This window comes from Macaca nemestrina, chromosome 3 (genome assembly GCF_043159975.1).
Source record: "Macaca nemestrina isolate mMacNem1 chromosome 3, mMacNem.hap1, whole genome shotgun sequence".
NCBI lineage: Eukaryota > Metazoa > Chordata > Mammalia > Primates > Cercopithecidae > Macaca > Macaca nemestrina.
Window position 1 is genome coordinate 187,631,160 of NC_092127.1, and position 27,668 is coordinate 187,658,827.

The 27,668-nt window shown below is 46.3% G+C and overlaps 1 protein-coding gene across 1 annotated transcript in view; it reads left to right on the top strand.

Annotated features, from left to right (window-relative positions):
- The window catches only part of LOC105465861 (solute carrier family 2 member 9), a 199,430-nt gene that overhangs the window by 111,232 nt on the left and 60,530 nt on the right, over positions 1 to 27,668 (top strand). Inside the window, 3 exon segments of the mRNA XM_071092692.1 lie at positions 5,867 to 5,934; positions 5,936 to 6,047; positions 14,219 to 14,329. Coding sequence (XP_070948793.1) covers positions 5,867 to 5,934; positions 5,936 to 6,047; positions 14,219 to 14,329 — 291 coding nt within the window.

The following is a 27,668-nucleotide window of genomic DNA, read 5'->3' on the forward strand; positions in this document are numbered from 1 at the left end:
AGATGGAAAATGATGCAGCCAGGATTTGTTTGCATTGGTGAGCACCCATTGGCCCCGAGACAATGTGTGTTTGCATTAGTGAGCACCCATTGGCCCCAAGACAATGTGTGTTTGCATTAGTGAGCACCCATTGGCCCTGAGACAATGTGTGTTTGCATTGGTGAGCACCCATCGGCCCGAGACAATGTGTGTTTGCATTGGTGAGCACCCATTGGCCCTGAGACAATGTGAAGCCTAGGTTTCTCCAGCTCCAAGGCCTGCCCTCTCCCACCGTACCACAATGTCCCTTAAGTGGCCCTTGCTCAGGAGGCACTCCCAGGGCGGGCTCAGCAGGTGTACAGACACCTGGAGGGGTCTCCAGGCCAGGATGACACCTGTGCTAACAGCGTGGCTCTCTGAGGACCCTGAGGGAGGCTGGCAGGCTCAGTCTCATCTCCTTGCAGTCGTGTGTGGGCCACCCCCACATGCATCAGTGTCTGTCACTCTGCTGTGCTCTGAAGGTGTCTGAGGACCACGGGGAACCTGCCATTGGAAAACCACACCATGCCCGGAAGAGTAGGGAGAACGCGGAGCAGATACTGGCCCCCTGCTGATTCAATTTGGTTGACATCTAGCATAATTTTCCTCTGTTCCTGTTTGCTCAGCCTGCCCCCGCTTCCGTGTTTATAACATGCTTCTTCTCCTTCCCTGTCACCTGAGTCTTGATTTTTACTATTTCATTCAAAACACATGGGTTGGATGTACATTCTATGTCAGACTCCACAGAGAGAAAATAAAAATAATAATAATTGTTTAGTGAACACCAATTACATGCCAACACTTAATACATATTGATTTTATTCCCCAAAACAACCTCATAGGTAGGTGTTTTTGATTTCTGTTTTGTGGAAGAACAAGCATGGGGCAGAGAGAATAGGTGACTAGTCCGGGGTCTCCTAGCAGAGACAGGGCTGGGTGTGAAGCCCAGGTTGCTCCGACTCCAAGGCCCACCGCTTTCCATGGTACCACAGCATCCCTTAAATGGCCCCTGTTCAGGGGGCGCTCCCAGGGGTGGGCACAGCAGGTGTGCAGACAGAACACTCCACACAACAGTGAAAGTGCCCAAGAGAGACAGACACAGGTGCAAGGGCGACCCAGATGAGAGGGTGACAGTGATTAGCCATCATGGGGACAGGGAAGGTCTCCAGAAGATGTGACTGCTGAGGGGATCCTCGGAAAAGGATGTCCTAGGCAGGCAACAGTGGCAGGGTGTTCTGGGCACAAGGAACAGCACGAGCAGGGCCCAGAGGCCAGGCTGTGGGGTATGTGGGATGGAGGACGAGTGCCTTTTCCAGGGCAGCAGCCAAGAGAGATGGGGGGAGCCTCCAGACGCCACAGGGACTGTGGGAGGAGGCTCTGCATGGAAGATGAGAATTTGGACTGGATCCTGCTGGCCGGGGCAAGACAGCACAGGTTTGTGTGCAGAAGAGCGGCCCAGTCGTCCTCCTGGGGATTAGCCTGGGGATAATGAGCCCAGCAGGGCGAGCCTGAGACCTAAAGTAAGGCAGGCCTGGGCTCAGGCAGAGAGGAGCACATGGACTCTAGACGCTGAAGGGGCTTAGTCACTAGATCAGACAAATCAGACACGGAAGGCAGTGTCTGGGTTATGTGACCACAGGCATCTAGTTTAGGTGACTTTGTGATTGTTGTCAGGTGCCCCCAAAGCCTGAGTCAAGGTTTTGAGGATGGGAAGTTTATTTGAGAGGTGACTCGAGGAAGCACCACTTGCCCAGCTGGGAAATGAGACAGGGAAGTGGAGGGTGCAATTGAGGAAGCACCACTTGCCCAGCTGGGAAATGAGACAGGGAAGTGGAGGGTGCAATTGAGGAAGCATCACTTCCCCAGGTGGGAAGTGGGACAGGGAAGCGGAGGAGGCATTGAGGTTCATCAGTGAGCAGGTGTCAGCTGTGGGCAACTGGGACCCCACCCCCCCCCCCAGTCACCTCTGGGGCACAGCGTAGAACTCACTCAGGTGTCTGCGAGGAAGCTAGGTATACCTCTGTTAACATCAGCTTTGTCATTAAGTGAGGCCTGCTCCTGGGGGTGTTAACTGCTGAGGGCTGAGCACACACCTGTGCCCAGGGAAAGCCGCAGACAGAGAGGCACAGGTGCCAGGCATAGGAAGCTGTCCATGTGCAGGAGAGACTTAGGTGGCATGCAGCACCTGCTACAGGGACACAAGGAACACGTGTCGCAAATTAAAGCACCAGGTTCTCTCTTTGTTCCTTGTTGGTCATAAGATAATGAGGCTGGACCAGAGGATGGGACAATCTGGGTTGGTTTTTTTTTAAATCACCATATGCCCAGCTCCCAAGGCCCATGCCTGGCACCTTTGGGGCGCTCAGAACTATTGGTCTTGCCATCCCTTGTGACCTGTAGGCAGGAACTTCATCCCCGTGCAAACACTCAAGGCCCTCTTTGGCTTGCTCCTCCGTTGTCATCCAGCCAGGAAAGCATCAGAGAAGGCTTCCTGGAGGTGTCAGAGATAAGGTTCAAAGAACGAAGCGAGTAGCCAGGTGCAGAAAGGTCAAAAGAACATTCCAGATTGAGGAAAGAGCCAGAGGTGCAGATGAATGTGTCAGGTTTCCGCCCCAGCTGAGGCCCGAGGAGGTTGGGTGGATGGACAGGTAGCTGAAAAAACACCTGGGGGGCTGTAAGCAGGTGAATATGGTTTGACTCAGCAGCTCTCTCATCAGCAGCTCTCTCAGCAGCAGCTCTCTCATCAGCAGCTCTCTCATCAGCAGCTCTCTCATCAGCAGCTCTCAGACACTGTCCATTCTGTCTCGGCTGCTCGAGCCGGCCACTCCCACCTCAGCTGCACAGCTAGCTCTCTCTCGCCTTCAGGGTCAGCAGCTTAACTCTTTCTCTCTCTGGGCACGAGCGCGAACTGTGCCATGCCGTGCTGTGCTGAACCCTGCCCTGGCTCCCCTCTGTCCATCTGCAAGATGGACGGCTCTGGTTATCTCGCTCTTTCTCTGGGCACCAGCAGCTGCACAAGAGTCATGTGGAGCCATGCCCAAGAGCCCTGTACAGTGTCAGCAGGGCAGTTATACCTTCCCAAATGATAGTGGCTCCAAACCAAGTATGAACTTACAGAAACAGGTTATATAACAAGTGGAGTATGCACCTGCGCACCTAAACTCACTCAGTCATTCTGGCCCGGATGTTTACCTCGGCCTATTCCTTGACCAAAGCACACCCATGTACCTTACAGAATGTATCTTGCTTTACCCTAGTGTCAGGAATAGGAGACGACTTTCCATCCTTCTGCTTCCTGCCCGGAGTGCCCCTGCCTTCTCTGGCAGCCTGAAACGCCCCCTCCTTGGTGCCCCCTCAGGACTCCAGCTCAGTCTTCTGTGTTTGCTATTTTCAAAAGAATATCTGTGAGCCCTCAGCCAGAAAGGGTACGTGTGGAATAGTGAGGACCCCAAGCCCAAATCCCAACAGGCCGTTGTTAGGAGTGATTGAAAATAGTGAGAGAGTCATGGAGGGGTGGGGGGCGGGCTTACTTGGCAGTTAGGGAAATAGAAGTCTGGCCCGCTTGGGCCAGGGTCCTGCAGGGCACTCAAGAGGCAGGGGCTGAAGGGTGTGGGAGGCCCCGGCAGGTAAGTCCTTGGTGCAGGTTTGGGTTCTCCCGGAAGCAGGTCTGAGAACAAGTTAGGAGTGCCAAAGTTTCAATGGAGAGTAACACCTGGGAAGTGACAAGGATGGGGGAAGAATTGGGCAGGAGGAGCTATCAGGCCACAGTGCCCCTGGCAAAGTCTCAGCAAGACCAAGGGAGAGCTCTGGAGAAACTTGTGCATTGCAGGAGGTCCCCCACTGGGCAGAAATGGCTGGGCCCTTGGACAGCCTCCTTGCTCCTTCATAGGCTGGGGGTCACTCTGAAACAGTGTCACCCACTTTATGAACATATATACAATAGGAGGGTTGAAGCTTTAAGACAAGATCAGAATTTTTTTTAATTTTAATTTTTAAGTTCCAGGATACACGTGCAGGATGGGCAGGTTTTTTACATAAGTAAACGTGTGCTGTCGTGGTTTGCTGCACCCATCAACCCATCGCCTATTTTTTCTAATGCTCTCCCTCCCCCTACTCAGCCCCCCAACAGGCTCCGGTGTGTGTTGTTCCCCTCCCTGTGACCAGGTGATCTCATTGATCAGCTGCCACTTATAAGTGAGAACACGTGTTCATGCATTAGTTTGCTGAACACTGTTCACAGTAGCAAAGACATGGAATCAACCCAAATACCCATCAATGATAGACTGGATAAAGAAAATGTGGTACATACACACCATGGAATACTATGAATCCATAAAAAGGAATGACATCATGTCCTTTGCAGGGACTTGGATGGAGCTGGAAGATAGGAAATTTTAAGAGAAAGAAGAGAGATTTTTTTTGGTTCAGGAAATTCTGTTAAGGGCTAAACACTGAATTTGTCTGAGAGCTTCCTGGCAGCCATGGTGAAAAGAGGAAAAAAAACATAGGTTATGAAGTTATCCTTATTTTATAATAGAAAATATGCAGGTCATGAAGGAAAGAAATGGTTTTCTACCCCAAAAGTCTAGAGTTATTTTATCACATGGATGTTGCATTTTGAACTTTGAGGAAATAGTAGAAATATTATACTTAGTGCATGAAACAGAAATGTTGCTCATTCAGCTGCTTTTCTCATTTACCCTTAATAAATGCTGGGGAAAGCATTAATTTATAGTTCATAAAAAAAGACATTCTGAAGCAGTTTTTAGTACTCTGCTGGAAATAACACTCCAAAGCCTTTGGAAGGGTACTTGCTTCTTGGAGAATCTGGAGCAAGTTTAATGGCATTTGCTTAAGAAGAGCATTTTCACATACCCTGAGGGGCAGAGCCTGTTTTAGGGATGCTGCCTGCTGTGTCTGGAATGGACTGTCCTCAGGAGCCATCACAATAGCCACCTTTCCCTGCAGGAGGAAGAAAGATCAGAGCACTGAGTATAGGCATCTGTGTCCGAAAGTGCCCCATGATCTGATTATTGTGCTTTCAGGGGTCTAATCAGTCAGCCCGCCTTCAAGCATACATTCATAGAGGTTTGAACAATTAAGGTCTTCATTTAAAAAAAAAAAATACAGATTCTCTGAGGCTAGAAGTTTGCAGTGTTCAACATGGAAAAGGCATAAATCACGAGGGTGGGTTTGAGTCTTGGGAAGATTCACTCTTTGGGACTATTTCCACTCAAGTTTTCTTGTATTTCAGAGGGTCTCATGGAAAGGGCCTTACAGTCATTAAGCTCAATCCTTCTTTCCACAATAGTGTGGACTGCAGGGCATCCTGGCCAAGTGACATCCTACCGCTCTCAGGACACCTGTGATGAGGGTGAACGCATGAGCCAGGGAAACAGGAGGCGCTTAGTGAATATTCAGCAAACGAGCTTCAGTGAGGGAAGCTCCAAGCCATGGTTGAATGTATATGATATCATGCAATTATTACAACAGCCATTGGAGGCAGGAATGATAACAAAAGATGAACAGGGGCACAGCTGCCCAATGCTATAGATGGATTTGAACTCTGGGTGTGCTCTACCTTGCGTTGGAGACAGTCAAGACACCCCCGTTCTCAGCTTTTCTCCCAGCCAGCTGGGTGGTTGGGCAAATCATGGCATCTCGCTGCACCTCTGTTTTCCCATTTTTAAACACGGGCTTTGGATTCCATAGTTTCAAAGGCCCTTGCCAAGTTCCACCCCCAGCTAAGGTATGTGGCTGGGTGGTGGGACCCGTCCCTGTAGGGCCCAGCATTAGACACGATGGACACTCTAATCCCTGCTGAAAGTCCACGTGTGCCTCTGTTTGCAGCTTCCAGACGTTTTTGGGTAAGGCAGATGTTTCCCGAGAAGTAGAGGAGGTCCTGGCTGAGAGCCGCAAACATCTGTCTGGTGTCTGTGCTGGAGCTGCTGAGAGCTGGCTACGTCCACTGGCAGGTGGTCACCGTGATTGTCACCATGGCCTGCTACCAGCTCTGTGGCCTCAACACGGTGAGTCCTGGGGCCCGGTGGGCATCCTCACATGACTGGAGGGATCAGAGGGCGGGGAGATTCAGGGCTTGGGCCCTGGATGCCCAGGTTCAAGTCTCAGCTCTGTCATCACCACAAACTCTATGCTGTTAGGCAACCATGTAATTTGACTGATCCTCCTCAGTTTCCTCATCTGTAAAATGGGATCGCATAATATGGAAAGACACAATCCATGCAAAGTGTTCAGGTCAGCCGCTGGCCACAGAAATATCCCATAATAAATGCTAGCACTAATTATCCCTAGACATGTCTAAAAGTCATAGTTCTTTAAAAAACGGATATTAGGAAGTCGGAAGTGAGAGACACTGAGATGATTTTAATAAAAGTACTCTTGGCTGGGTTGTCTTCAACTCACAACTTTGGCTTGAAAAAAACCTCAAGGCTTTAAGTAAGAAATGCTCTGGGGCTTGAGCTGCCATGGGCCGGGAAGTCTGAGGAGGTCTCTCCATGAGGTTCCCCAGACGCTTGGATGTTCGCAGCAGTCTCCTCTGCCTTGAGGGCACTCGAAGGTGGAATTCCTGGTTGGAGACTTAGGGAGGCAGAGTCTGGATCTTTATTGTTATTGTTGCTTCGGACAAATGGAGTGGGTTGCCTCTAGGGGTGGTGAGCTCCCCATCTATGGAGGTGTGCAAACAGGCTGGCCGACCACTTGGCAGGGGAGTGTAGAGGAGATTCTTGCATAAAGCATCCAAACTGCCTCTGAGGTCACTCATGTCACTTGAGAGGAGACTGGCTGAACCCAGAGGGAGGGAGAAGAGGCAGCTGCCAGCACCCTTCTGAAGAGCCCCAAGTAAGACAGCTTGCATTTATACTAAATAAGCATGAGCCCAGCACCCCCAAAGGTGGGCAGGGAGGGCGTTTGGGGGTGTCTAGGGAAGATGAAGTGAAGGGGAGTCATTCCTGTCCAGAGAAGAAAAAACAGCAGCATAGAAAGCTGCAACCACAGTGTTCCACCTCCTTTCCACAACTGTTGGTTCTATTTTCGGAAACACTAGGATGAAATGAGATCACCTTGCTTTTTGCTTTTACCTTTCTCCTTGGTCTGGTTAAAGTCAGCAGACTGAGCAGGTGCCTGGGTCAGTGGCTCTACCTACATTAACCGAGTGATCCTGGGAGAGTCCTGCTGTCTCTTCCTGTTGACGAGACCGAGGTTGTGCCAGACAGTCTCAAGGAGGCGCTCCTTGTTCTCGGAGAGTAGAGAGAGGAAATGAATCATTTCTTAAAGCTAACGCCTGAAGTCTTGAAGACTGAATATGGAACCTGTAGTGAATGAGGCATTTACATTGAGAACCATGACAGTTCTAAACAGAATTCACTTCTCCACAGGGACATCATTTTCCTATTTGCATCCGCCGTATAACTTCATAAATTCCGCTGTGGTGTACCTGCAAGGCGTGCTGCCTAAGCACGTGATGAAAAAAAAATCTCAGCTACTCCCAAAGCCAGGCCCCAGCCTCAGAGCGTTCTGCCCTCCCGTGTTGAAGATCTTCAATGTTTAAGTTGGGAATGATACTTGCAGCTGAACGTGCTTTACCTGACCCAGAGCAGAGCTCTGGACCAAGAGTCAGAGGCCTGGCTTCCCATCTCAGTGGGACACAAACCTGCAGTGAGAAACCTAGGCCAGCTGCTCCCCTTCGCTTGGCCTCCGCCCACTGGGTTGCAAGCCTAATCAAGTGCACATACATGTAGCACTCAGCGTGGGCCAGGAGCTGTCCCCATGGCCGCCCTGTGAGTTAGGCCCCACTGTTAGGCACAGAGACATTGAGACACTTTTCTAAGGTCAAACAGCAAGGAATAGTAGAAAAAGGACTTGAGCCCCAGCTATCTGGCCCCAAGGTCCCCCTCGGAGCACCCCCATGCATGTCACTCAGGCTGTGTCCCCAGGCCATCCCTAGGCAGCCACAGGGACAAGTCTTCTTCAGTGTTACATACAGAGAGAACCCTGCTCTTTTGTGGCAAATGCCAGCATCACTGCTGTACTGTGGTCCAGCTCTCCCCTGCACCTGCTGCCTTGTCATCCAGATTCACGGGTCCAAGAGATCTAACATGGATCCAAAATTTTAGCTGCCTTGGAAGACTTGTTTTGTCTTCTTCACTTTCCCAGACATTATTTGGGGGACATGACCTGTCACTTGAGACATCCATAAATACTGCCAGGCATCTCTGTGTTTGTCATCTTATTCCAGCCCCAAACAGTCCCACAGGGTAGGTGGTATCGCCCCCATTTTCTAGACGAAGAACTTATGGCTCACAGAGGGTCAGGCCTTGCCCAAGGTCCCAGGGGTGGTGCCTGCACAGACAAAGTCACACCTGCTGGTGCTGGGTGCACTCCCGGTACAGCCCACCCAGGCACTTTGTACCAGACTTGCATTTCTCAGCCTCATAACTATGTACATTTTGAGCTGGAAAATTCATTGTCAGGGGGGCTATGCTGTGTGCCTAGGCTATTCGGCAGCCTCGCTGGTCTCTTCCCATTAGGTACCAGTAGCACCGTCTGCCCCACCAGCTGTGACAACCAAAAATGGCTCCGGACACTGCCAGACATCGCAGTGGGAGCAAATTGCCCCCGGCTGAGAACCTCTGTATCAAGCCAACATCACAGATGCTCAGTGTATTTATGCTAAGGAACCGATGAATGGTATTCACGTACTTTGGAAGTCACTCAAAAGTTGACCGGGTGCAGTGGCTCACGCCTGTAATCCCAGCACTTTGGGAGGCTGAGGCAGGCGGATCACTTGAGGTCAGGAGTTCGAGACCACCCTGGCCAACATGGTGAAACCTACTAAATACAAAAATTAGCCAAGCATGGTGGCAGGCACCTGTAGACCCAGCTACTCTGGAGGCTGAGGCAGGAGAATCACTAGAACCTGGGAGGCAGAGGCTGCAGTGAGCCAAGATCACACCACTACACCCCAGCCTGGGCAACAAAGCAAGACTCTATCACAAAAAAAAAAAAAAAAAAAAAAAGGAAAAAAGAAATTATTCAAAAGTTGGAATAAACAACATTTATTTATTTATTTCTAAATTCCTTTTTGGTGTTGGATTGTTGCTTTTTCCCCCTGCCTCACACAATAAGCTTTCAAATTCCCTTCTTTAAAATTAGACCTGTCGCTTAAAGTGACTTATTTTAGGCAGCTGCCTTCCTTTTGAGCAGTTTGTCCTCAGCATGAAAACCAGGCTTCAGTGTGAGTGTCAGTCTGTTGCCAGTGTGAAGGAGGCTCCTGGCTTTAGGCCCACCCCCTTCCCCATTGCTGGGGTGGCCACAGCAGCTCCTACCCCTCCACTGTGCTCCCCTCACCTGGAGAGAGCTATTAGTGGGTCTCCATCCCTGAAGATGGAGGCTGCATCTTATCAACCCTGTGTCTCCAGCACCAGAGCAGCCCATGCCACGTGGTGGGCACCTGAGTGTCTAGGGGAGAAAAGGAGGCGAGGGCAGGAGATAGGGAGTTCTGGGCTAAAAATTGGATCAATATCAATTGTCAAGCCCAGTGTGGGGAAGCCTTCATTTTCTTGAACCTTCCTGAATCTTCCAGAATGCCCAGGGTCATGGCGTGGTTCTCGTATCTACTTGGGATGACCCTTCCTTCCTTGGGGTTCCTTCTTTCTTAAACACAGAAGCCAATCATAGTCACTTCCCTGGGCCTCAGTCTCCCATCATGAAAAATGGGGATGATAATACTCAGTTTGCACAACTGATATGAGGAATCTGTGGAATTATGTGAAATATCTCACAGGTGGCAACTGCTCAGCGTGCATGAATCTCCTCCCAACCTTGCTGTCATCAGCACGACTGTTTCTAGCATTGTTTTCTCCTTTCTCAATGTCATGCAGTTTCAAAGTCTGCTGCTTCCTGATATGCAGTCTTGGTTGGGAAACAAGACACCCAAGTGTGTTAGAAATCGATGTAAAATAAGAGCAAAGAGGATCAGAGTGCCAGCCATGAATGAACCCATATGGGCCTGGTGACATTGGTTCTGGGTGCTCACCGGCGGTGGACGGCTGCCTGGGATTTTGCACTTGGTGGGATGCCCATGCATTACAGGGTTCCTGGTGTGTTCCTCTAACCACTTACTTGGGAAACTGTTGTGTACTCCTCCCTTCCTTGCCAGACTAAGAGGTCTTCTAGGGCAGATGAGGACCTGTGTTGTCTGCTGTCACCTTAGTGCCTAAGAGAGTCCCAGATTTCTTACCCTTTCTCTAAACAGTTGAGTAGAAGGGAGGGAAGGGAGGTCACTGGGAGGGACGAGGGGAAGGAGACATGAAACCTTAGATGTGTTTATAGAAAACTGTGGTACTTTCCCCCTCTTTTGGCCTGGAACCGCATGAAGGTCCATCTGATTTGTTGAACCATCATTAGGAGTTCTGGAGCCTAAATCAGGTTTTGTACAAAATCTCAAATTACAATTTCAGAAGCAGTTATTAATAACTTTTGTTTTGAAAAGATTCTCCTGAAATCACTTCCTAGATCAAATTGGAAGAATCTAAAACGTTCTGTAATCATAATAGCGGAGACCATCTCACTGCAGCAATTGGCTGTGTCCTGATGGATAGGGAGAAGGCTGAGAAGAGACCCTCCATGTGGCCACCCTAAACTGTGGTCAAGAGGGCCAGGCTTGGAGTCATCTGCCTGCATGCAACTTGAAACACTGAACTGTTGAAGTATGGGACCTTGGACAAGTTGTCATGATTGCCCTGTGCCTCAGTTTCCCCAGCTGTAAAGTGGTGGTGAAGATAGATGAAAGGATGCATTTAAAGTTCAGTGGCTGGGCGTGGTGGCTCACACCTGTAATCCCAGCACTTTGGGAGGCTGGGGCAGGCAGATCACCTGAGGTCAGGAGTTCGAGACCAGCCTGACCAACATGGAGAAACCCCATCTCTACTAAAAATAGAAAATTAGTTGGGCGTGGTGGCGCATGCCTGTAATCCCAGATACTCGGGAGGCTGAGGCAGGAGAATTGCTTTAACCCAGGAGGCGGAGGTTACGGTGAGCCGAGATCGCGCCATTGCATTCCAGCCTGGGCAACAACAGCGAAACTCCATCTCAAACAAACAAACAAACAAATAAATAAATAAATAAATAAATAAATAAATAAATCGGTTCAGCGTGGGGTCAGCCGCATAGGTGGCGCTCTGTAATCTTAGCTATTATGTTGTTGAAGGAGCCCCAGCCTGAGACCGCCAGGGAGGCGATGGTTGCAGCACACATCCTCTGACTTCCTAGCTGTGTAGCCCTGGGTGAGACACTTCACCCCTCTGAGCCTCAATCACTCATGTCAGAGTTCAAAGGAGAGCAGGCCAGAAAGGTGGTATCACTGGGCTAAGGGCTGGGTCAGTGTGAGGTTAGATTTTTATCTGTAAGATGAGAAGCAAGACTGGGTGATCCAACACTCTTTGAAAAGCTTTTAAAAGCAAGCATTTTCTGGCCCCTCTTAAAATTTGAGTCCTTACTTTGTATTCTTCTGGATACAAAGGGGGCTCCGGGGCAGGATGCACTCTTAAGTTTCTTGGGTGTTTTCTTATTTTACAGCGACCTCAAACTGTCCAATCAAATAAGCATCAGTGTGAGCAGAGGTAAAGCTGGAGGCAGTCACATTCCCACTCTATCAGCTGATGCAAGGGGCGGGCAGTGGCTTCGTGGCACAAACAGAATAAGACTGGTAGTGTGTGTGACGTTCAGGCCTGCCCTGGGGGGGACAGGGCCAGCCCGGCAGGACCCCTGCAGCCCCTGGGCTTGGGGAGAGGATTTGTGGGCTGATTTCTGCCTTTTGATGCATGAACGGTTGTAAAAATAAATATGGCTTTTATTGCTGTTTTTATAACTGTCCCTTACTGAACTTAGAATTTTATGCGAATGACTCTCTCCACTAACCTGCAAAGGGACATCTATAGCAGTGTCTCTATGGGGAGAACTGAAACCAGGGGGTGAGAGGAGCCAGAAGGAGGTGCTGGCCGCAACATAAGAGGACTCACATTAAGTGGGATCTAGGGCTGGGAACCTCAGGAACGTGAGCTGGTCGGGCCACGGGGATCAGAATCACGGCTATGAATAACACAAACGTCAGACACCTTCACATGGGTGACAGCGTGGCAGCCTGAAGGCATTAAGAGGGCCCCTAGAGAACGCTGGCCATTGAAAATCAGTGAATTTGGCTGATGACTGAGAAAGGCTCTTACACTTCTGGAATCCAACCCTGAAGGTGCACTGGGGATCACAGTTACCCCCTAAAGGGGAGTCGATTGTATAAACATATTCAATGGACACAGGGTTTTCAGGATAATGTTAGCTTCTGTTATAGCTCTGAGAACTGTAGGAATTGGTGGATTTATTAGACGCTACCTCTGTACACCATGGATGTGACAGCAAAGGTTCAGGCTTTAAGCACCCCATTTACTTTTGCCTAGAACAAGGTGATACTGACGAAGAGTATGGGTTTAACCTGTGCTTTCTGGAGTCTAACGCTCACTCAAATGAGAGACAGGTGCAGAACAGGAAGGTTCTTGTTTACACGAATATTAAAACCTGTTTTTGCCAATAGATGTATGCCTGCCTGCAAGCTTGAAGAAATGGGTGTCGTAGTTTTCACTGGCATCTCTCGGTTTGCCCATAACTTTATGGAGGTTTACTTTCTTCACAAAATTTAACCATCTGTAGATATAAGTAGGTCCTAAATCTTCCCCCCAATGCATGAATAATTTTTGCTAAAAACATCTGGTAATAAGACAGATCTATAGAAACAAGAGCATCCAGAAACAAAGAGCAAAACGCAAGAGTGTGGCCAGCTAATGTTGGACCTGACAGGATATGAACAATGTGCTCTAACATTTCTGCTGAATAGGGATCAAACTATTCTTAAATGTTCATACGGTCCTTTAAGGCAGGGGGTTTCCCCATCGGAATTCGTCAGTTAGGACAATGGGTTTTCTATGGTTCAGCAAACTCAATTTTAAAGAAATGGCTGGGATGGGGAGAACCCAGACATCATTTGCGTCCAGGTTAAAAACCTCAAAGTGAATACTGAAGAGTGACAATTCTCACCCAGTTCCTGACACCTCATGGGACAGGCAAGATAAGCATGGTCATGTTCGTTTGACTGGGGAGGAGTAGGAATCTCTGCAGGGCAGAGCGAGTTGCCTGAGGTCATGCAGCTAGTTCAAGATGGAGCCAGGTCTCCAAACTCCTAATCAGTGCTTGTCTGATGCCATGAGAGTCAATGAGGATTTAGGCCTAACCTCATGTGGCAGAAACCCCAAAAGAGACCTCAACAAGATGGAAGGTTTTCTGTCTCACATGAAGTAAGTTGCCAGGGCTGGTATAGCAACTCTAAGACCACACATACTGGTTTTCCCAGGATGCACTCAATATATGTGTGTTGTCCCAGCATAATTATCAACACTTTCAAAAGTGTTCATGTTTGGATAACAAATTACAGAACCACTGTAGTCAGTGAGGGCACAGGCTAACTCTAACTTCCTGGTCCAGCATCCAAATAAGCAGCTTTCATCCCAAGGCAGGGGCTCTAGGTATAGTTAAACAGGTTGTGCATTACCCAACTCTGGGGAACATCTTTCACCTTGTACGCATTGTGGATTTACTATGGCAATTTTTCAGTGGATGAAAGTAAACCATTTTGTGTAGTGGAGGCCTTTTCTGGTTCTCATAAAGTTACCATGGAGGTTAATGGCCGTGCTGTTCTGAAGTCACCTAGTAATCCAAAAAAGGCTGCTGAGGCTCCAGCTATCACCTCCACCATCCTGACACAGAAAGAAGGAAGGGCAAACAAAAATAAAAAACAAAAATGGAAGCACACCTCCTGGATGAAAAGTTCCTTTTAAAAAAAGGGAAACTTCCTGGAAGCTCCACCAACATTACTGTTTCTATCTCACCGCCACACTTGGCTGCAAGAAAACTGAGAAGTGTAGTCTTTTAGCTGGGAACTCCCAGTATCCAGGAGTTCTTTTAGTAATGAAGAAAGGGAAAAGGTGGGATGAAGGCGAAAAATGAGCATCCACGCCACTCCACCTTGGGACTCTGAGTTTAATCCAGAGACCACCTTATACCCAAATTTGATTTAGAAAATAGATTAAGTCCTTCCACTGACCATTCTCTCTTCTCATTCTTTCCTGCATTACAGATTTGGTTCTATACCAACAGCGTCTTTGGAAAAGGTGGGATCCCTCCAGCAAAGATCCCGTATGTCATCTTGAGTACAGGGGGCATCGAGACTTTGGCTGCCGTCTTCTCTGTAAGTCAACTGAGTGTTACTCCTGAGAATGCCACAGAGGGTTACACAGCACAGTAGGGATGTTCGTAAGGTCCTTTAAGGCAGGGGATTTCCCCATCAGAATTCATCAATTAGGACAATGTGGTTTTCTATCACTCAGCAAACTCTTGGTTTTAAAGAAATAGCTGGGATGGGGAGAATCCAGACATCATTTGTGTCCAGGCTATTGATCCGAAACCTCAAAGTGAATATTGAAGAGTGACAATTCTCACCCAGTCCCTGACACCTCATGGGACAGGCAACACTGCACTGTGGGAACCCCAGGCAACAAACAGGCATCCCTTTAAAGGAGCACGTCCTTTGTCATGCCCAAGGGGGCTGGATTTTAGGAGTTCATCATGCAGTTCTTCACTGACATTTTACCCATCCAGAGGATATTTCCTTTCTATATTTTGCTTCCCTGTCATCTTCCTTTTAATAAATAACTCCATCTTTTGAGTTCTCACCTAGTCACAAATGATGAAATATGAATGAATAAAATATGTGAAAGAGGGCCATATTGTCCCCAGGAGTTCGGATCAGAGAATTGATGTGAGTCTTCAATCTCTTGCCATGACATTTAAAATATTTCAAAACCATTAGCAGTCATCTCATTACCCCAGACATGTGGGAGTTTGCAAGGCAAAGGAGAAAGGACATTCCAGTGGACCAGTATAATAGAGAGGAAGACCTTAATAATAAGCCAATATGTTCAAAAGAAGGCATAGAGCTCGTCACTGTTTCTCAACCTCCGACATGCAAAAGAAACATTTGGTGAAGGGGAAAGTTGGGTGGCTTCAGAACCTAGAATAAATTTCCACATCTTAGAATCAGATCAAACTGGAGTTGAATCCTGGCTCTGGCACTTCTTGGCTGTGTAGCATTGAGCAGTGCACTCAACATCTCTGAGCTTCAGTTGCCCTCTTTATGAGATGTTTGTGTCTCTTCTTTCTTGTAGGTATGACTGTGCCTCACATTTTAGGCACACAGGACACAGTTAGGCTCCCTTCCAAATGGAAAGAGAGGGCTAAAATTAGAGGGTTGTGTTCTCTGACCTTGATGGAGTAGTTTGTTTATTTTCACTCTTGCTCACTGATTTACACTGACAAGATTGATGCCCATGCAAACAGGCAGAGGCTTGCAATTGTCTTTCTGACTTCTTGATGACAGGACACTTCATTCTGCACCTCGCGTTTAATGGGTCCTTCTAACGAGACGCTTTTTAAAAATAGATATCATAAAAAATGTAGAGGAATGATGTTTTGTCTCTTTTTCCACTTCACAGCCTTTTTGTTGGAGGAAAACATTTCAACGTTTCACGTTCTGGAAGTTTCACAAGATTCATTCTCGTTATTCTTAAGTTATAGACTGCATCTAGTTTTCTTTATTAATTTTTACTTTGAGCTGTGGAAAAAACACAGTCAGTCTGAGATGAAAATTATGGGGAAAGTACGGGAAATTTTTCATTTTGTTTTTTGTAAAGTATTTTATTGGTATTGTAAAGAAATCAATACCAGTTCATTAGGGCAAACTTGTAAAATTCAGAAAAATAGAGAGGAACAAAGAAGAAATTACCTACAATCATACTGCCCAAGGAAGTTTGGCAAATTCTTCCCTTGTCTTTCTGTGCATAGATGTATATTTCTTGCATAGTAGCACAGTAATCCTGTGCTCTAATCTGCTTTTGTTCACGTAATCTTATGTCAGAATGATTCTCTATTTTCTTATTTATTAAGTATTTTTTGTTGAAGTGTATCATAGATGCAGAAAATTATGCAGATCATCACCTTCCCTGAATTAACACTAGTGTTGAAAGATTTATCCTTCTCCAGTAATTTTCTATATGATCATTCCTTAACCATTGTCTGAGGGTGGGGTTGTTGAATGTCTCTGCTCAGAACCTGATGGCAGTGCCATGCTTTCTGGGTTCCAGTTCCGACTCTGTGTCTTTTTATTAGCTGCATGACCCCCATGTAAGTTATTCAGCAGCTCTGTGACTCAGTTTCCCCACTTCTAAAGGCCATCATCCCTGCCTCATAGGGATGGGCTGAGGATTGTACCAATGAATGTACATTAAGTGATTCCAGCAGTGGCTGGCAAATGGTATGCATTCAGTAAGTGGTAACTATTTTTGTCCTATTTAGGTAGATTTCCATAATTTGTGATTTTGAATAAGGCTACGATGGACATCCTTGTAGACAGCAGGATTTTACAGGGACTCTTGCTATCTTTTGACAGTTGAGGAAACCAAGACCCAAAGGAGTGACTTACTGTGGGTCACACAGTCAGCTGGCTCAGAACCCGAGGGAGTGGGAAAAGAGATCATCATGGGGCTCCTGCTGCCCCCCAGTGAGACCCCAAAGTGTTCTACACGGGACCTCATGAGTGCTCACGTCATGCCTGAAAGTCCAGTGATTGCCCTTGTTTGAAAGAGGAGCACACGAGGAAGTGGCTACGCTTCTTCCCTTGGTCCAAGAAGACTTCACAGGAAGCCATTCTTATTCGTTCCAGACTCCAGAAGCCACTCCTTCTTGTCCCCATGCTCTGGCAGGCAGATCATCTTCCTTAAAAGCTGACAATACTGGGCAAAGTATTCCTTGGAAAGACGAACCCCAGAAAGGAGAGTAAATGACTTCACAGTCCTGAAAGGGAAGGAGGAGTCCTTTCTAAAATCAGGACTCAGAGCCGCAGCCTCTGGAGAGTGCTCCTGCCGCTGCCTTTAAGTGTGGACCTGGTGGATCTCAGTCATCTGGACCATGGCCAGTTGGTACCCTGCCATTTAGCAAGCTCTTGCCAGCTCCTCCCATGGTCAGACTGTTGACCCTGTGCTGGGCTTACAGAGGGCCTTTGCCATGGTGCCTGCCTGTAGGAGCTCACATCCAATGGAGGAGGTTGACTATGACCCAAGGATAAATGATGTTTTGCTGTTGTAGAGGTTCAGGAACCTCTGTGTGGGAGGTTCCTCTGAGCAGGAAGTGATGCTTGGTGGATTCTTTCATGCAGGCATGCATTCATCCGTTCCACGGACACCTAAGGTGCACTCATACTGTTCCAGCTGTCACAGGTGAAGTTGCCATGATCTAGAGAGAAAAGCAAACCTGGAAACAATTACTACATGCAACACGTAGACAAGCTTCCCTCTGAAATAAGGTGTTCTGGGAGGGATTCCTGGAGACAGGGACCAGGAACCTGAGAGCTGAAGGGCCAGCAGAAGTTAGGTGAAGTGAAGTGCGTTGGATAGTCTGTCCCTCTTTCATCTTCTCAAAGAGCTGGAGATGCAAGGACAGATGCAGAATAGTCCATTGGAAACAGTCCTTAAAATGGTAGCATTGACCCCAATTCCTGGAAAGGCATGAGACTAAATTCAGCATGAGGCTGAGAATGTGGAATAGAAAAACGTTCTGGGGAGAAAGAGCTTTGGCTTTAGGATGAGGCTACTCTGAATTCAGATCCTGATCATCCACTTACCAGCTGAGTGGTCTTGGGAACATTGCCCAACACCTCTGAATTTATTTGCTCATCTGTAAAATGGACATAACCATTCCCACCTGTGGTGGGCAAAATGATGGCTCCCCAAGATGTCCACACCATGATTCCCAGAAGCTGGGAATATATTACCTTACATGGCGCAAAGGAATGTTGCAGGTGGGACAATCTTGAGACAGAGAGTGAACCCTGGATTACCCAGGTGAGCCCAATATTATCACAGGGTCCTTGTAAGTGAAAGGGGGAGGCAGGAGGGTCAGAGTCAGAAAAGGAGATGTGATGGTGGAAGCAGAGGCAGGAGTGACACCATTGCCAGCTTTGAAGGTGAGGAAGAAGTCACAAGCCCAGGAATGCAGATGTTCTCTAGAAGCGGCAGCAGGCCAGATTCTGCCCTGGAGCCTCCAGAGGGAACCAGCCCTGCAGACACCATCGTGTTTGCACTGCAAAATCTATTCTAGACTTCTCACTTCCAAAACTATAAGATACTCCACCTGGCTTGTTTTCAGCCACTGAGTCTGTGGTAACTCACTACAGCAGCAATGGGAAACTAATACAGCATCCAACAGAATTATGGAAACAAAATCCAAGGAGTGTGAAAGCCACTCCCCTGTTCCTCACAGAGAGTCAATATAAGGTAAATTCCATGCCCTTTCCAAAGTTTTTATATATATAAAAATGTCATATTTATATAGGTTGTATATTATATCGTATAATATACATAATATAATGTTTATATATTATATATTTGAGAACAATGAAATAAATATATGATATATAAAAGTATATGTGTATACATTATATATGAAATATAAATGATATATAAATATGTATCATATATAAAATATGTATATAGCTCTATGTATATATTCACATATATACATGTAAATATATGTAAATATATTTATATATTATATACTTACATATATACATATAAAATATGTAAATATATATTTATATATAACATAAATATATATTTTTAGTATATAATACAATATAATAGAATAAAAATATATATACTATATAAACAGCATATATAAATAACATACATATATGATACATAAATACGTGTTTATTACATATATAATTGTATATATGTATTTATTACTTTGTTTTCAAATATACATAAATTTGTTTATTACATATATAATTGTATATATTAAATATATTACCTTCTTTTCAAATACACATACTTGAAATATATTTGAAAACAAGGCAATAAATATATATTTATATATACAGTTACATATGTAATAAACACACACATATACACACACATATTTCATCCAGCCCTCTGAAGTGATTGCCTGTCCAAAAAGACTTTCCAGTTTTTTTCATTCCTCTTATAAGATTCTGACAGTCTATTAAAATGGCTCAGGAGGCTAATAAAGTTGAGAAGGGAAAGACATCTTTGCTCATTTCATCTGCAATTAATTTTGGCTCACGGCCTCAGTCATCAGCTTGGGCAACTAGAAATAATTGCCATCTTTCAGAAACAGCTGGTTTTCCAAATTGATTTGCCTGGCACAGTGTTAACTCTCTGAAGAGTGAACTTCCAGTGAGCATCATTCAGGCCGCGTGGGGCAGGGGCTTTGTCGGGGGAGGGCTCACTCTTGAGAAGCACAGACTCTGTGCTTTTACAAATCAGGGGGTCAGAATTCACAGGAAGTCATTCTGATTCAGTGCAGTAAGTTTTCATAATTGGCAAGAATGGAATATGCTCTTGAGTAGTAGTAAAAAAATAAAATAAAATAAAAATCCTTATGGTTTCTGTTGCCTGTATTCCCCGTAGCTTCCCAATAAATTCTACAATTTCAGAATCAAAGGCCTCAGAGTTTACTGCTGGAACTCATGACACTGGATCCAGCACGTGTGAGAGGTGAACGTGGTGAAAGAGAGAAAGCAGGGTGATAGAGCCTCTGGGCTGTGTGTCATACTGGTCCCGCACCTGCTAGCTGGGTGACCTTGAGCTGGTCATTTAACCTCTCTGATACGCATTTTTCTCTTAGTGAAAGTGGCAATAATAACAGACCTAAACCTCAACAGGTATTGTCATGAGAATCGTACTGTAATTCACAGTGCTTGGCATAGAGAAGATACTCAATAAACTTAACTATTGTTATAGGTTGAATTGCGCCTCCTCAAAATGCATATGTTGAAGTCCCTAGTACCTTAGAATGTGACTTGAATTTGAAATAGGATCATTGCAGTTGTAGTTAGTTAAGCTAAGATAAGGTTATATTGGAATAGGGTGGGCCCCTAATCCAATACGACTGTCCCTAAGAAAAGGGGAAATTTAGATGCAGGCATACACACAGGCAGAACACCCTCTAAAAATTAGAATTGTGCTGCCCAAAGCCAAAGCACACTAGAAGCCAGGAGAATTCCTGCAACAGACCCTTCCCTGGCGCCTCCAGAGGCAGGGCCCTGCAGACACCTTGACTCGGACTTCCAGCCTCCAGAACTGTGAGACAACACATTTCTATTGCCGAAGCCACTCTGTCTGTGGGACCTTATCACGGCAGCCCTGGGAAACACACAGTTACTCTTGTTGTTAATATCCCTGAAGAGAAGCAGACATGTGCCGAAGCTGCCCTGCTGCCTCTCAAAGACTAGAAGACGAGCCCAAGGCCAGGCGCTTCTTCCTCCAGCACTCAGCAAATGCTCCCTCAGGCCCCTGCTCTGTGCCAGTGGACAAAACAGACAAAGGTCCCTGCTGTGGAGAAAGAGAGCTCCTCATGGGGGCACAGACAGTGTAACAAGGGAGTACCCCACACAGTGTTTTAAAAGGTGAAGGGTGTTATGAGAAAACAGTAGAGCAGAGAAAGGGGAATGGAGAGGCAGGGACACTTGCCATCTTAAATACTGTGGTCAGGCTCCAGGTGAGCCCAGTTGTCTGGGAAGAGCATGTCAAGCAAAAGAAGTGGCTGAAAGAAAAACCTTTGGGAAAGAGGGACGCAGTGAACCTGAGCAGCTGGAGGGCAGATTAATTCAGGGCAGTGGAGGGCATGTAGGGTGGGTACCCCACCTATCAGGAGCTGCAACCTTTGATAGAGGGACAGAGCCAGGCAAAATGTCCCTGTAGAAAGTGAACCAGGCAACCAACCCCTGGCCTCATTCTCTTTCTTCTGCCTTCCGATTTCTGACCGCTGCTTTCTGATTTCTGCTGAAGCCACCCAGAGGTCAGAGGGCAGGGAGCTTGTTGATTTGAACTCATGGGTCTCCCTCTAGGACGGAGAGCAAGAATCTGAGAGGTGACAGGGATGTCTGCAGCAGCCCAAGGCAGGGGCAAGGATGTGTCTGCCGCTTGAGGGACCAACGGGCTGGTGGGGGGGCATGGGGCTTGTGGGGATTCAAATATGGTTTGCAAATCTTTTCTCCCATTCTGTAGGTTTTCTCTTCACACTTTTCGTTGTTTTCTTTGCTGTCTGTAAGGCTTTTAGTGGACAGGGGTGTTAAAAGGAGAGTGGCAGGTCATGCTTTAAATCCCCCCGGCAGCTGTAGACAAAATAGATAATGGCAGAGGGTGATGAGGGTAGAAACAGGGAGCGTTGTCACGAGGCTTGGAGAGAGGCTGATTTTCCCTGTGAATCATCAGACTGACATGTGCTCTCGAACTAGCCTCGAAAGGACTGAGTTTAGTTAATTTCCCTTGACAGTCATTCCTTTTTCATTGATAAATAATGATTCTATGGCATTTCTATAGGTCACAGACTAGAAGAAGCTACACCCTTCATCCACTAAAATATTAGATCAAGTCCCCAGTTTATTTAACAAATGTTCCAGGACCTTAGGAGAAATGAGGGCTGTGGCAAGCGGAAGCAGAGCTAGATTTTCCTCTTGGCTCCCAACCCAAACCCCCTGGGGGCCTGAGCTCAGTCTGGGCTGGGTGGCACTGCCGGATCTGAGAAGTGAAAACTCAGGCTAAATGACTTTTCATGTTCAGAGCTTAGATCAAAAGCCTTAGTGTTATCATTGCCTGAGCAGGAAGCAGGCAGAGGAGTGTGGACTCTCCTTGATACGGTCTGGCTCTGTGTCCCCACCCAAATCTCACCTTTAATTTTAGTTCCCACAATCCCCATGTGTCATGGGAGGGACCCAGTGGGAGGTAATTGAATCATGGGAGCAGTGACCCTCATGCTGTTCTCATGATAGTGAGTGAGTTCTCACAAGATCTGATGGTTTTATAAGGGACTTCCCCCTTCACTGGGCACTCGTTCTTCTCCTTCCTGCCACCATGTGAAGAAGGAGGAGTTTGCTTCCCTTCCACCATGATTGTAAGTTTCCTGAGGCCTCCCCAGCCCTGTGGAACGTTGTTAATTAAACCTCTTTCCTCTGTAAACTACCCAGTCTTTGGCAGTTCTTTATAGCAGCATGAGAATGAACGAATACACTTCTGGTTATGACAGGTCATCCTCGTGGGGTGCGGACTGGGTGGGGATGAGGAAGGGAAGAAACAGAGTCAGTGGCTCATCATCTCCAAGCAGAAAAGGTGGGGTTTTGCCCTGGAAGCCCATTCCCCTGCAGTCCCCACTCCCACCCACCCCAAGCTCTGAATAATACCTTTTAAGTAAGTAGCTCTATTTTTGAGTTTGGCCAAGGACATACATACAAGTCCGTTCCTGCAGCTCACCCTCTGACTCTTGGGATATATTCCTGAGTCTTTACTTCCCACCAAAATTTTCCTGATTTCTTCCCCATCCCTCTGATAACATCCTTTGGCTCCCCTGTATCTGGACTGGCCCCACCAGCTTCACTCACCAAAGGAAAGTGAGGATATGGCTCACGGGGTATGGGGTGGAGACAGCACTCACCATCCCCTTGTGTCAGTGCTAAGTGGTGGCTGTTCCCACTGCCCACTGCCCTCTGCTGACTATGCTCCTGGCGTGGAAGCCCTGATTCCTAAGTCATCTGGACATCCAGTGTCTCTTTCTCTGCTCCTTGAAGAACTAATTTTTTTTCCACTTGCCCAAATTTCCAAGAACAATTTGAATGTATCCTCACAAACCTGTTTAGAACTACATTTTACCTTTTTTGAGGAGGGTAAGAGGATGAGGGGGAGTGCTTCACTTAGAAACCGCAGAAGCTACGGCCTCAAGCCAAGGTTGTAAAGTGACCCGAGAGGAAGAGACGTCCACAGGACTGGAGAACTCAGAAAGCCTCTCTGCTGCCGGCCTTTCCTTCCATCCCACTTGGCCCCAACCCAAGTCTGTTTTGCACTTTGGTTGAAACGTCTCAAGATACTTTAATTTGTTATACTTAGAGATCATGGGCCACCCTGGAATGATAATTATTTAAAATGCAACTCTCATTTCTCACACCTTTGGCCCAGACAGAGATACAGATATCTTTTATGCATATTCATCTTTTAAGCAGAAATTCTCCAAAAAGTTTGTTTCATTGAATTATATTCTGTGTTTAATTTAGAGAGAGCCTGTCCCAAGCAGAAAATTATTTCTGAACTCTGTCCTCTGAACATAAATTTGAAAATTTCACTAGCTTGCAATAACCACGGCTTTCCAAGGTCTTGGCTTCTTTTCAGAGAGATGTGTGAAAGTAAAGATTAGCCTTTGCTTGTTTAAAACAGGATTACTAGCAGCTAAAAGTAATACTGGAATGTGAAATTTCTTTTCGTGTAATATATCTTGGCCTTCTTTTCTCTGCTGAGGGAGCTGCGTCAGTGCTAACCACACCATTCTCCGCTCCTTTCTCCCATCCTTTTGTAGCTAAAACTTAGACAATAATCCAACTTCTGACTAGAGAGTCACCAATTGCTCGTGTGTCAAGGGTTCCTCAGGAGCTCCTCCATCCCAGCGTCATGAATAGGAAACAGCTATTAGGGATGCCTGGGGGGTGGCCCTCATCTGGGCCACATCTTGCCCCAGCATTTGCATTTCTCTCTGAAAGAGTCTCAGTTGTCTCCACAGCTTTGGCTGAGTTATCAGGGGAAACCTCATAGAGTTGCTTTAAAATGTAAATTTGAAAGAGAGAAAGTGCGGGGTGGGGGGTGGGAGGGAGGGAGAGAGAGAGAGAGTGTGTGTGTGTGTGTCGTGTGTCATGTTTAAAGACATGGCTGTGGTAGTTGTCATGCATTCAGTACCATTAATGGTTTGCTCAATGGTGTAGGACTCAAGTAAAGCCTATTGAGGAAATCACACCAACTGACTAAAGAGGCAGCTTGCCTTTGGTTGGGATCCCTGCAGGAAGCAGTCAGACAGGACGTCCTGAGGGACGCAGAGCCCCCACCCACAGAGCTTCCTCCTGGTAGGCTTCTCGGGCCCTGCGACAGTCAGTCCACATGGCCCACAGACCCGGAAGCATCAAACCAAGCAAGGTCGGGGATTAGGTAATCAGCAGAATTTTAAAAGGCCCCGGCCTGGAGTTGGACACAGAATGGGGCATCTTCTGTGACCAAAAGGCTCAAGCTTGCACAGGAAGGAACTCATGCAGGACGCTGTGGTCCCTGAGAAAGTCAGGAACTCCTGCCGTGCATGGAGTACCGCATGCAGTTTATATAGAGAGATATACACGTTGAATACAATATAGACAATGAGCAATAAATAAAGTGTGTATCAAGTAATGTATGTAAAATAATATGAAAGCACATTAAATCAGATTTGGAAGCTTTAGTTGAAATAAATTTGAAATAAATGAAATTTTAGGCAATGTTTTCCTTCCCTCCAGCTCTTCCTTTTTTAAATGTTGTTTATTGACATATAATAGTTGCACATATTTGGGGAGTACCTTCCTTCTTTTGTTACATACATTCAATCATTTAGCAGGCAACATTACAAGCCCTGCCCTCCATCAGGTGTTAGCTCCTTGTATGGGTTTGCCCAGGCTGCCAAAACAATGTACCACAAACTACGAGGCTTAAACAACAGGAATTTATTGTATCACAGTTCTCAAGGCCAGAAGCCGAGAGCAAATCATGTGCAGGGCTCCTTTCTCCAGAGGGCTGTGAGGGAGAACGTCCAGTGCCTCTCCCAGTTTCTGGGAACTTGCAGGGTGATCTTGGGTGCTTCTTGGTTGGCAGAAGCATCATCCCGACCCCTGCCTCATCTTCACATGGCATTCTGTCTATGTCTTTTTTGTTTGTTAGTTTGTTTGTTTGAGATGGAATGTCTCACTCTGTTACCCAGGCTGGAATGCAGTGGCACAATCTTGGCTCTCTGCAACCTTTGCATCCCAGTTCCAGCGATTCAACCTCCCTCCTGCCTCAGCCTCCCGTGTAGCTGGGATTACAGGCATGCACCACCACACCTGGCTAATTTTTGTATTCTTTTTAGTAGAGATGGTGTTTCATCATGTTGGCCAGGCTGGTCTTGAACTCCTGACCTCAAGCAATCCACCCATCTTGGCCTCCCAAAGTGCTGGGATTACAGGCATGTGTGCGTGTCTGTCTCCATGTCCACACTTTCCCTTTTAACAAGGACACCAGTCATTGTGGATTGAGGCCCATCCAAATGATATCATTTTAAGTTAATCACCTAAAAATAAAGACCCTATTCCCAAATAAGGTCACGTTCTTAGGAATAGGAGATTAGGATTCCAATATTTCCTTTTTGGAGAGGATGCAATTCAGCCCATAAAGCTCCCCAAGGAAAGAGACTCCTGGTTCTGTCTTCTCTGTGCCCCAGTGCCAATGCTGTTGGAGGCTCTCAGTGACCTCAGGCAGCTCACACAAATGAAGGGAGAAAAACTTTGGGAGCATGTGCCTATTCTTTTGACAAATGTGACTGTGTATTTGCCTCAGAAACACTGAGGAGAGGAAGTAGAGCACAAGGGTTAAGAGCAAGACTCTGAAGCCAGAGTACCTAGACTTGAATTCAGACTCGCTGTGCAACCTTAGCCAGGTTACTAAACCCCTCTGAGCCTCAAGTTCTGGATATAATAGTGGATAACAATAGCACCTACCCCAAGAAAATGTTATCAGAATTAAGCTATTAATATATGTGAAGCACCCGGAACCATTCCTGGTACATAGTAAGGGGTGTAACAATGTTCAAACATGGGGATAAAGACGGCATGAGATTGGCATAAGGGCAGCCCCACAGATCAATGGAACAGAATGGAGTCCAGAAAACAAGAAGTTGCTAAAGTAATTCAATGAGGAAAGGATAGTCTTTTCAACAAATAGTGCCATAAAAAGTAGATATCCACATGGAAAAATGTGAATGGCAACTCTTACTACACCATACAAAAAATTAACTCAAAATGGATCGTGTATCTAAACATAAAAGCTAAACTCTAAAACTTCTAGAAGCAAAGAATAAAGTTTTGCAACATTGGGATAGGAAAGATACAGAATCACAAACCATTTTTCAAATGGTACGCTGGATTTCATCAAAATTAAAAACTGACTATTTAAAAGGTATTGTTAAGGAGATAAAAAGGTAAGTCACAGACGTGGAGAACATACCTATAAAACACATTTGAGAGGGGACGTGAATTCAGAATACATAAAGAACTCTTAAAAATAATAAGACCAACTACCCACTTGAAAATGAGCAAAATATCTGAACACATGCTTTACCCAAGAAGATATCGAAAACATCAAAAAGGACAGGAAAAGACGCTCAACATTGTTAGTCATCAGGCAAATTAAAACTAAAACCCACAGTGAGATACCATTGTTCACCAAAAGGGTGACAAAAATTTAAATGGTTGATATAATACCATGTGTTGCCAAGGATGTTCCCACCACTGGTGGGAACGTAAAATGGCACAACCCCTTCAGAGAATATTTCAGCAGTTCCTTATGAAGGTTTTACCCATCCAACCCAGTCATTCCACTCATAGGTATTTACCCAAGAGAAATCAACACACATGTCTACATGGAGACTCATATACCAATCAATACTCATAATGGCTTTATTTCTCAGAGCTAAAAATTAGAAACAGCTATTGGGTCAACAGGTGAATGGAGAAACAAATTTTGGTATACCCATGCAATGGAATACTGATCAGCAATACAAAAGAACTGTTGATATGTACAACAAGAGGCCGGGTGCAGTGGCTCACACCTGTAATCCCAGCACTTTGGGAGGCCGAGGCAGGCGGATCACGAGGTCAGGAGATCAAGACCATCCTGGCTAACATGGTGAAACCCCGTCTCTACTAAAAAAAAATACAAAAAATTAGCCAGGCGTGGTGGCGGACACCTGTAGTCCCAGCTACTCAGGAGGCTGAGGCAGGAGAATGGCGTGAACCCGGGAGGCGGAGCTTGCAGTGAGCCGAGATTGCGCCACTACACTCCAGTCTGGGTGATAGAGCGAGACTCTGTCTCAAAAAAAAAAAAAAAAAAAAAAAAATGTACAACAAGAAGAATGAATCTCGAAAACACTGCAATAAACAATATGAAATGCTAGAAATGATAAATCGAATCCTTGTGCTGGAAAGCAGATCGGAGGTTGCCTGGGGTTGGGGGAAGGGACACAAGATAATTTTGGGAAGTGATGGAAACGTTCAATATCTTAATTGTAGTTGTGGTTACAAGGTATATAAATTTGTTAAAACATACCAGACTGTGCAATTCAAATGGGTACATTATACTGAATGAAAACTACACCTTTATAAAGTTGCTTCTTAAAATCCTAACCAGAACAAAAGTTTCCCATTATTATTTCACCATAGGTCCCAGACCTGTGGGGAAGGGCACTGGGTGCTGGGTGAATGGGGGCTGAGTTGATGGGTGACCCCATGGTTCTGAAGCCCCCAGAGGGGTTTCCTGGGAGCATTAGGATTCTGACACTCATCCCCAGCTGACATCAGTAACCTTCAGTATGCTGTTCGTCTGAGTTAATGTCTTCACTCATGATTTTAATGTCAAGTGGAA